The 11,583-nt window shown below is 43.1% G+C and overlaps 1 protein-coding gene across 1 annotated transcript in view; it reads right to left on the reverse strand.

Annotated features, from left to right (window-relative positions):
- Window positions 1-7,251, reverse strand: part of LOC137345824 (probable G-protein coupled receptor 139) — a 53,353-nt gene extending 46,102 nt beyond the window's left edge. Inside the window, exons 1-3 of the mRNA XM_068009073.1 lie at window positions 7,154-7,251; window positions 2,754-2,816; window positions 1,089-1,108 (exon numbers count right to left, since the gene is read on the reverse strand). Coding sequence (XP_067865174.1) covers window positions 1,089-1,108; window positions 2,754-2,816; window positions 7,154-7,251 — 181 coding nt within the window. The remainder of the gene's footprint in view (window positions 1-1,088; window positions 1,109-2,753; window positions 2,817-7,153) is intronic.
- Window positions 7,252-11,583: the final 4,332 nt, after the last annotated feature.

The raw sequence follows: 11,583 nt of genomic DNA on the forward strand, positions 1-11,583 counted from the left end.
GTTCCTGGAACGAAGGAATGATATACGTGTCGTGTCGGGTCTGGTCCAGCATGGAAAAAAAATCAAGGTCTCGGTCCGGGTTGGGTTCAGGTTGGCTGTCGTGGGGTCGGACCCGGTTGGCGAGCCCGCCTCCACCTGGCCTGCTGATCCGATCTGCATTTTGCTGTTCCTGGGCCTTTAATTGGTCTGAGGATTTCAGAAATACAAAGAGAAAAGTGATACATTGGCACAAAGCTGAGTTTGATGACATGTGCATGGAACTAGGGAAATAAACTGAAAAAATAATAGTGCCAAAAAAGAGATAGAACAACAGTGGGACATATTTATAGTTGCTATCAATAGCGTCGAGGAGAAATATATTCCATGAACAAATTGAAACACATTAGCTAATAATGAGACAGCGTGAAGATTAATGGCATAAGGGCTAAATTTAAAGCAATGGAAAAGGCATATAATAAGTATATGAACAGCAAAAGTGAAAATGAAAAGGTTAAGAAAGAAGTAGAAAAATAAGTAGGCTTTCAAAGAGGAACTGGGAAATTAACTTATCAAGTTAACTTAACATCGTAAAATATTCTACAGCCACATAAAAAGCGCGACTAAAATTAGGATAGCGATCATGCCACTGAGGAATCCAAAACATAAATTCACCAACAATGACACTGAAATAGCAGAAACCTTGAACAAATGCTTTTCTTCAGTGTTTGCCAAGCAGATTAACAAAGTGGACAGGAAATTTCAAGAATAGATCTAAAATATACAAAGACATTTATGATAGAAAGGGGAGAGATAATTGGTAAACTGATCAAACTTAAGGAGGATTAAACCCCTGGTGCAGATGGTTATCATCCTTGCAGATTAAAAAAAAAGATAGGAAGAGATAGCAATGGCACTATGTATCTAAATTCATTAGAAAAAAGAATTCCAGTGTTGTGGTGGAAAGTTATTGCTACGTGTATATTTAAGGAGAGCATGTCCAGAGAAATATAACTGACATAGTAAAAAAAAACTACAAATAGAAATTTAAAATATTATAATGTATAGTCGGCATGGCTTTCAATAGGGAAGGTCATACCTGAAAACCTTACCTTGTGTTTTTTTTGAAGTGCTAACACACAAAAGAACAATGATAATTAATAGATGTAATACCTTTGGATTTTCAAAAAAAACCTTCATAAAGGTTAGTTCGGCCATGATTGAGGTATGTGGCGTCAGGGAACAATTAGTAGAAAATATTTAATCATCTTAAATAGGCTTTTCTATTCATTCAAAATGTGTCTGTTAAAGTGCCGCTTGTTAAATTGTTCCTAAATTCAAAAACACACATTTATTTTCACTCCACCAATGATAAAGCGCGAATTTACAAAGAGATAACAGGTGGAGAATTATATCCGGTTTGGCATCAGTGGTTAGTTCGTGCATGGAAATACAGTTAGCCAGGGATGGCAGTTCAGATCCAGAACGCCAGTCAGTTAAGGTCTAAAAAAGTATTTGTGAAGGACAATGTGGGTCATGTGAGGCACGACGGTTGACCAGGTCGGAAATAATCCCTGCGAATGAGTATCACCCACAATCAGGTCTGGTATATCAACCAGATAAGGGAAAATGTGGCAAGGGAGACATGTCATAAGTTATCATTCTCTCTCACTACTGAATACTATCTGCTGAATGTATTGACACCACAATCCCATTGTCAGCTGCAGTCCACTTCGTACTGAACTAAAAATGATTGTGTACAACTAGACCGATGGTGGAACTTTCCTATAGAGGAAACCCAGCCAGACTTAATGAAGGGAATAGCTTCATTGTGGATCAGGTTTGACACTGTACCCAAGGTAAAAAAAAAGAATGGTGACGCATTCCTTTTTACAATGTCCAACACAGGCGCTTGTAACCTTTGAAGCGACAGAACCTCAATCAAACTGCACCTATTGAATTCAGACTGTGTTCACTGTCTTAAATTAATAAATTCACAAGCTATTTTCAAGGCTTTGGGATTAACAAAAAGTGGTTATGCAACTTTTTTTGGTTGCGGACAGCATACTCGCAGCCTTAAGTATCGACTTTGGCGCGATTATGGCACTAATCTTGTCTTCAAATGCATTTAGTCCATTGTAAGGATTTCACATTCATGCATTCTGGCTTCTGAGAAGTTACCCTAAAGTACGTCCTGGGAAGTCAGGTAAAAATCATTTGTGCTGGTGAGATTGAATGATTTTAGGTGCCAGACAGAATATTCCATCCCCTCCTGGTCCCACGGGAACCTAAAACATAACGAAGTTTATTGGTGACAACGGCTGCCTATACAGCAGGGGCTGATGAAGGGCTGTCAGCAAACAAATGCCCAGAGCCCGTTCCATCCAAATTACCCAACATGTCGGCAGATATATAGCTTGATAGTTAAATAGATAGTGAACTACATAGACAGATAAATGGAAAGAAACTAGAGAGAGAGATACACGAAAGACAGATAGACGAAAAGTAGATTTGAATGTAGCTAGATCATAGAAATATAGATGCATGAACAAGATAGATAGACTTTCATGCTCAATTGTAACGCAACTACACCTGCAAGGAGATGATATGCTCTGACTGTAGTTGCTCAATCTAAGGGTTGAGTAAGGTAGAATTGAAGTCAGATATTTCAGCCATTTCATTAACTTAATTAACTTAATTCCATTTGAGCAGCGGGAACGGTGAGAGCGCGAGCCAGGGGGAAGCCGGGAAGGTAAGTTGAGCTATAAAGTACTTACCTCATGATTCGGCTGCTTCCATTTGAGCAGCGGGAGCCGTGAGAGCGCGAGCCAGGGGGCAGCCTGGAAGGTAAAAGAACATAGAACATAGAACAGTACAGCACAGTACAGGCCCTTCAGCCCACGATGTTGTGCCAAACCTTTAACCTACTCTAAGATCAAACTAACTACCTACTCTTCATTCTACTATCATCCATGTACCTATCCAAGAGTCGCTTAAATGCCCCTAATGCATCTGCTTCTACTATCACCGCTGGCAACGCATTCCACGCACCCTGTGTAAAGAACCTACCTCTGACATCTCCCCGAAACCTTCCTCCAATCACCTTAAAATTATGCCCCCTGGTGATAGCCCTTTCCACCCTGGGAAAAAGTCTCTGTCTATCCACTCTATGTATGCCTCTCAGAATCTTGTACCCCTCTATCAAGTCACCTCTCATCCTTCTTCACTCCAATGAGAAAAGCCCTAGCTCCCTCAATCTTTCTTCGTAGGACATGCCCTCCAGTCCAGGCAGCATCCTGGTAAATCTCCTCTGCACCCTCTCTAAAGCTTCCACATCCTTCCTATAATGAGGCGACCAGAACTGAACACAATATTCCAAGTGTGGAAGCTGAGTCATTAAGTCTGTTTAAAGCAGAGATTGACACATTTCTAAATACCAACGATATAAAGGGATATGGGGATGGCATGGGAAAAGAGATCGAAGTGGGTGATGAGCCATTATCTTATTGAATGGCAGAGTAGGCTCGATTGGCTAAATGGCCTACTGCTGCACCTATGTACCTACCTTCTTATGTTCAATGAGATCATCTCTCATTCTTCAAACCTCCAGAGAGTATAGGCCCAATTTAGTCAGCCTCTCATCATCGGAAAACCTTCTTATCCCTGGAACCAATGTGCTGAATCTTGACTACACTGCCTCCAGGGCAAGCAATAGTTTTCTTAGATATGGAGATCAAAACTGTTCACCATACTCTAGTGCTATGTGCCGCCACAAGTAAACACTCGACCTCTCTCCAGAAGCACCAACATAGCCTATCTCAAAGCTGCCTTGTCCCACAGTTTCATTGCATCTTTGGTCTTATCCAACATATTGACAAAAACGTTTTCTTCCTTTCAGGTGCTAGGTTACACAGGCTCCAGCAGCTCATGGGACCAATGTCCCTCCAGATCTTCCTTCCCTTCATTCCCCTCTGACCCCATCCCTTGTCCTAATCTCATCACTTGCCATGAATTCACAATAACCTCTGACCTTTCCATCTCTTCCGCTGAACAATCATCGGAAAGGACTCACTTTTATTCCCTTACTCACCCACCTCAATGAATGTCGTGCTGAGAATGACGCTGAGCTCTTCTTCCATCGCCTTTACCCCAGGCTCAATTCTTTCCCCAGGAGTCCTATTCCCATCTGGTAGATTAATTGAGCCACCTCCAATATTCTCATCCATCTGGACACCTCGCTCTGGTCTCTTATCCACTCTTGGTCATTTCATTTAGAACTTTGGCGTGGCAACGGACGTCACAATTTCTTCACTCCCCTTACTCACTCTAAGTCTGTCTCCCTCGGAACTATCTGTACTCCATTCTCTCAGGTCTAACCCGAACATTGTGCTCAAACATGCTGGCAAGGGTGGTGCTCACGTTGCTTGGCGGACCAACGCCCACCTTGCAGCAGATGAGCGCCAACTGTCAGGCACCTTTTTCCTACCTCTTCCTGGACCATGGCTCCACTGCTGAACCTCAGGCCACTGTCCCTGGGACCGTTATTTACCTCATCTTCTCTGTAGATCTTCTCTCTATAGCTTCCCACCACACAGCTCTACAATCTTGGACAGCACGATTTTACCTCCTTCCAAAAATCCACAAAAAGGACTGTTCTGGTAGACACATCGTTTCAGTCTTTTTCAGGCCACTGAACATACTTATTCCTATCTTGACTCTATTGTTCTCCCCTGGTCCAGTCTCTTCCCAGCTACATCTGTGACTCCTCTGATTCTGTAAGCTATTTTGACAATTTCCAGTTTCCTGGCCATCATCGCCTCCTCTTAACTATGGACGTCCAATCTCTCTATAGCTCCATCCCCCATAAGGATGGTCTGAGCGCTCTCTGCTTCTTCCTTGAACAGATGCCTAACCAAGCCCTGTCCACCACCACCCTCCTCCGCTTAGCTGAACTTGTTCTCACATTAAATAATTTCTCCTTCAACTGCACTCACCTCCTCCAAATAAAAGGTGTTGCTATGAGTAACCACGTGGGTTCTAGTTATGGCTGTCTTTTTGCGGGGTATGTTGAACATCCCTTGTTCCAGTCCTACTCAGGTCCCCGACTGCAACCCTTTTTCTGGTTCATTGATGACTGTATTGGTGCAGTTTTCTGCTCTGGCCTCGAACTGGAAAACTTTATCAAATTAGCTTCTAACTTCCACCCTTCTCTCACCTTCGCATGCTCTATCTCTGAAACCTCCTTTCCCTTCCTCAACTTCTCTGCCTCCATTTCTGGGGATAGCCTGTCCACTAATATTCATTACAAGCCCACCGACTTCCATAGCTATCTGGACTGCACTTCCTCAGTCCTGCCTCCTGTAAGAACTCCATTCCATTCTCCCAGTTTCTCCACTTGCGACACATTTGCACTGATGTTGCAAACTTCCCCAACATCGCTTCTGATATGTCTTCCTTTTTGTCTCAACCAAGGATTCCACCCCACACTGTGGCGGACAGGACCCTCTCCCGTTCCCCACTCTTCCAGCTACGACAGGGTTCCCTTTGTCCTTACCTTGCACCCCACCACTCTCCACATCCAAAGCATCATCTCCGCCATTTCTGCCACCTACAGCGTGGTGCCACCACCGAACACATCTTCCCTCCCACCCCCTCCCCTCTCAGAATTCCCAAGGGATTGTTCTCGCCATAACATCCTGGTGCGCCCCTCCATCATCCCCGACGCCCCGTCTCTTTCCGATAGCATATTGCCATGCAATCACAGGATGTGTAATACCTGCCCTTTTACCTCGTCTCTCCTTTCCATCCGAGGCCCCAAGTATTCCTTCGAGCTGAAGCAGCGATATACTTGCACTTCTTTCAATTTAGCATTCTGTATTCACTGCTCACATGGCTGTCACCTCTACATTGGGGAGCCTAAATGCTGATTGGATTACTGCTTTGCAGAACACATCTACTTAGTCCGCAAGTGTGACCACGAGCTTCTGGTCGCTTGCAATTTTTGTTTTCCACCCTGTACTCATGCCCACAATTCTACTGCAGTGTTTCAGTGAACCTCAATGCAAGTGCAAGGAAAAGCGCAGCATCTTCTGATTAGGAACACAGCAACATTTTGGGTTCAGCATTGGGTTCAGCAATTACAGAGCATGACCTACTTTTTTATTTTATTTTTTTTACCTATGTGCCTGTTTAAAATTGTCTGTCATATTTTTACTCTTGGACTGAGCTGTTCAATAGTTCTGCCAGTTGCACTCTCTGGACTAATGCTTTGTCTTTCATTACAATTATTAGCACTCCCTTTCTCTTTGTTCCATGACATCGCAGTCATTTTAATTTTTCTTGTCATCTGCCCTAAGACATACCTTCTCTTATGGTATTCTTCCCACTCCCACTTTTAACTTATTCAAAGCCTATTGCATTTCTAACTTCTGACAATTATGATGAATGTTCTCAGAATTAAAATAAAAAATGTTCCTCTCTCCGCAGATGCTTCCTGACTTGAAAAGATTTTGTAGCACCTTCTGTTTTTATTTCAGATTTCTAACATCCACAATATTTTGCTTTCATCACAGTGCTCCAGGTGTGGTCTCCTCAAAGCTATATACAGTTGCAGGAAGACTTCAGTGTTTTTATTTGTTTAGTGATACAGCACTGAAACAGGCCCTCTGAGTCTGTGCTGACCACCAACCACCCATTTATACTAACTCTGCCATAATCCCACATTCCATACCACCTACCTACACTAGAGGCAATTTTCAATGGCCAATTTATTTATCAACATGCAAGGTCTTTGGCTGTGGTAAGAAACCAGAGCACCCAGCAAACACCCACGCGGTTATAGGGGGAAACTTGCAAAATCTGCACAGGGAACACCGAGAATCGAACCCAGGTTCCTGGAGCTGTGAGACTGCAGTGCTAACCACTGCGTCACTGTGCCGCCTTCAGATCCCTCTCCAATAAGTGCCAAAATGACGTTTGTCTCCCTGATTGATAACTGCAACTGCATACTAACTTTCTCTGTTTCTTATGCGAGTACACCCAAGTCTCTCTAAGCATCAACATTTGAAAGTTTCCCACCTTTAAAACATTTGCTTTTCTGTTTCTTTTACCAATGTGAATAACCTCACACTACTGTACATTATGCTGCCTCTGCCACCCTGTTGCCCAGCCACTTCACCTGTCTACATCTTTTTGCAGCTTCACTGTGTCCTCCTCAGTGCTTACATCGCCACCTTGCTTTGTATCGTCACAAAGCTTGGATTCATTACTCTTCATCTTTTCCTCTCAGTAACTGATAGAAATTGTAAATAGCTGAGGCCCCAACACTGATCCTCTGTATCACTCTACTAGTTACAGCCTACCAACATAAAAACGCCCGTGTATCCTTACAATCTTCTTCCTGTGCGTTAACCAATCATCCATCCATGGCAATATATTCATGACAAACCTTTGATCCCTTATCTTGTGCATTAAGCTATGCATGGCACCCTTGCGAATGACTTTGGAAATCCTGGTATAATACATCTATTGGCTCATCTTCGTCTTACCTCTTAATTAAATCCTCAAAAACTCTAATAAATTTGTCAAATGCCGTTTCCATTCTGTAAAACCATGTCGACTACGTCGGATCACTGCTTCGCTGACACTTTCTTAATAACAGATCCCAGCATTTTTCCCATCGACTGATGGCAGACTAAATGGCCTTTATTTGCTCTCTCTCGCGTTTCTTGAATATCAGTGCTACATGTGATGTCTTCTAATTTGTTGGAATCTTTGTAGAATCTAGGGAATTTTGGAAAATCACACCCAGTGCATTGAATCTCTATGCACCTATCTCTTTTAGAACCCTTCATGTAGGTCATCATGTCCTTGGAATTTGTCAAATTTCATCCCTTAAATTTCGAAAATACTTTTCCTCTGCTGATTTTAGTTCCTTTTCCATTTTTCGCAATATTTTGGTCGTCCTTAGTTAGTTTCTAAAATTCACACAGGTAGAATTCATATTAGCATGTAGCAGAACGTGGACAATATTGAATATGCGGCTAGTCAGATGCCTCAGCCCATGTTCAGTTCCACTTATGGATTGGATCTACAGACTAAGATGAGTTACTTTTGTACAATTTAGGAAGGGGAATGCGATCCCCAACAGGACTGATTATCCAAATACTTGCCTCAGGTACTATCCCAGGATAGTAGTTCTGCTCTGGAAGTTGGTTCGCCATGATCCTTCCCCTACAGTGAGACAAAGGGATGTGCCAGGCAGCATGCCACAGTCAGTCATTCAGCCTGAGGCTGGCCTGTGGTAATGAGGCATGACTGCATTTATTGGCTACTGTCGCATTGCCATGGTATAAGCGATGCTCTCTGCCACAGCACTGGTGGTGGAGGTGGAACACAAGAACACAAGAAATAGTAACAAGAGTAGTCCATATGACCCATAGAGCCTTCTCCACCATTCAAAACGTTCATGGCTTATCTCGGGATTTGACTCCACATTCCTTCCCGCTCGTCATATCCCTCGATTCCCTGAGAAACCAAAAATCTGTCTATCCCAGCATAATTGTATTCAACGATGGTGCATCCACAACTCTCTGGGGTAGAGAATTCCAAAGATTCACAACCCTTTGAGTGAAATAATTTCTCCTAATTTAAGTCCGAATTGATCGACCCCCTATCCTGGGACGCTGCCCACGTATTTAGATTCCCCAACCAGCGGAAATAATCTCTCAGTGTCTAACCTATCTCACCCATTTAGAATCGTATATGCTTCAATTCGATCAACTCTCATTCTTCTAAACTCCAGAGAATACAGTCTTAATTTACTTAGCCTCTTAATATAGGACAACCCCCTCATTCCAGGGACCAATCTAGTGAACCTTCGCTACACTGCCTCCAATGGAAGTATATTCTTCTTTGAAAAAACTGTGTGGACCACAACTGCACACTATACTCTGGATCTAGTCTCAGCAGAACTCTAAACAATTGTGCCAAGACATCCTTATTCCTCAGCTTCAATTCTCTTGCAATAAAGGTCAACATTCCATTTGCCTTCCCAATTTCTTGCTGTACCTGTATGATAACTTCCTGTGTTCCTTGCACATGCACCCCTAAGACTCTTTGAACATGGATAATTACAAGTTTCACATCTTAAAAATCAAATTTTGCTTTTCTATTCTTACGACCAAAGTGAAGAACTTCACACTTCCCTACATTATACTCCATCAGTAATCTTGCTGCCCATTCACTTAATCAGTCTATATTTCTTTGTAGCCTCCCTGTGTCCTCCCCAAAGCGTACCTTCCCACCTACCTTTGTATCATGAGCAAACTTAAATACATTACTCTTTGCCTGTTCATCTAAGTCATTAACATAGATTGTAAATTGCTGAGGCCCCAACTCTGATCCTTGCAACACTCCATGATTCACTGCCTTCCACCTTGAAAATGACCCGTTTATGCCAACTTGTTGCTTCCTGTCCATTAACCAATCATCTGTCCATGCTAATATATTAACCCCAAATCCATGAGCCCTTAAACTACCAAGTCAGCCGACGTGGTCTTTTCAGCAGTTGAACTATAAACACTCCAGTGCGGTCAAAGAGTCTTACAGCACAGAAACAGGCCCTTCGGCCCATCGTGTCTGTGCCAGCTATCAAGCATCAAATTATTCTAATCCCATTTTCCAGCACTTGGCCTATAGCCTTTCAAGTGCTCATCTAAATAATTCTTAAATGTTTTGAGGGTTCGTGCCTCTACCACCTCTTCAGGCAGTGCTTTCCAGATTTCAACCACCCTCTGGGTGAAAAACATTTTCCCCATATCCCCTCTAAATCTCCTGCCCCTTACCTTAAATTTATGCCCCCTGGTTATTGACACCTTCGTAAGGGTAAAAAAAGTTTTTTCCTATCTCACCTATCAATGCCAGTCATAATTTTGTATACCTCAATCATGACCCCCTTCCACCTTCTCTGCTCTAAGGAAAACAGCCCTAGTCTAACTAGTCTCTCTTCATAGCTGAAATGCTCCAGTCGAGGCAACATCCTGGTGAATCTCCTCTGCACCCGCTCCAGTGCAATCACATCCTTCCTATAGTGTGGAGACCAGAACTGTACACAGTACCCCAGCTGTGCCCTAAATAGCGTTTTATACAGCTCCGTCATAACCTGCCTGCTCTTATATTCTGTGCCTCGGCTAAAAAAAGCAAGTATCCTATATGTCTTCCTATCCGACCTTATTTACATGTGCTGCTCCCTTCAGTGATCTATGAACAAGTACACCAATGTCCCACTGTACTTCCTGGGGTCCTACCATCCATTGTAAATTCCCTGTTAGTCCTCCCAAAATGCATCACCTAACACGTCTCAGGATTAAATTTCATTTACCAATGCTCCGCCCATCTTGCCAGCCCATCGATATAGTACTGTAATCTAAGGCTTGCCTACTCACTATTTATGACACCACCTATTTTAGTGTCATCGGCAAACTTACTGATCATACCTCCTATATTAATGTCTAAATCATTAATGCACACTACAAACAGCAAGGGTGCTAGCACTGAACGCTGGTCACAGGTTTCCACTCAGAAAAACAACCCTGAACCATTACCCTCTGCCTCCTGCCACTAAGCCGATTTTGGATCCAATTTTCCAAATTGCCCTGGATCGCATGGGCTCTTAGTTTCTTAACCAGTCTCCCATGTGGGACCTTATAAAAAGCCTTACTGAAGTTCGTGTAGACTGCACCAACTGTTCTACGCTCAGCTTGACATCTAGTCACTGCCTCGAAAATATGAATCAAGTCAGTCTTGACACAATCTCCCCCTGACAAAGCCATGCTGACTATCCCTGATCAATTCCTGCCTCTCCAAGTGCAGATTAATCCTATCCCTCAGAATTTATTTCCAAAATAGTTTCACAACCATTGATGTTAGACTCAACGGCCTCTGCTACCCTTCTTGAATAAAGGAACCACATTCGCTGCCCTCCAGTCCTCTGGTACCTTTCCTGTGGCCAGAGAGGAATTGAAAACTTATGTCAGAGTCCCTGCTATCGCTTCCCCTGCCTACTTAACAGCCTGGGAAGCATCTCATCTGGGCCTGAGGAGTTATCCACTTTTAAGCCCACTAAAACAGCTATTACTTCCTCCCTTCTAATGCCACTATGCTCCAGTATATCACAAACCCGCTCCCTGATCTCCACACCTACATCGTCCTTTTCCATAGTGAGCACAGATGAAAGGTAATCACTTAAAACCTCACCCATGTCCTCCGGCTCCACACACTGATTGTCATTTTGGTGCCTAATGGGCCATACTCTTTCCCTCGTTATCCTTTTGCCCTTAATATACTTATAAAACACCTTAGGATTTTCCTTTATCGTGCCTGCCAGTGTATTTTCATGTCCCCTCTTCGCCCTCTTAATTACTTTCTTAAGTACACTCCTACACTTTCGATACTCCTCTATTGCTCTGCTGTTTTCAGCGCTCTGAATCTGCCATAAGCCTCTTTTTCTTTACTGATCCAATCCTCAAAATCCGTTGACATCCAGGGTTCCATGGACTTTTTGGTCCTACCCTTCACCTTAACGGGTATATGTTGGTCCGGGACTCT

Source organism: Heterodontus francisci, chromosome 29, assembly GCF_036365525.1.
Source record: "Heterodontus francisci isolate sHetFra1 chromosome 29, sHetFra1.hap1, whole genome shotgun sequence".
In the NCBI taxonomy this organism is placed as follows: domain Eukaryota; kingdom Metazoa; phylum Chordata; class Chondrichthyes; order Heterodontiformes; family Heterodontidae; genus Heterodontus; species Heterodontus francisci.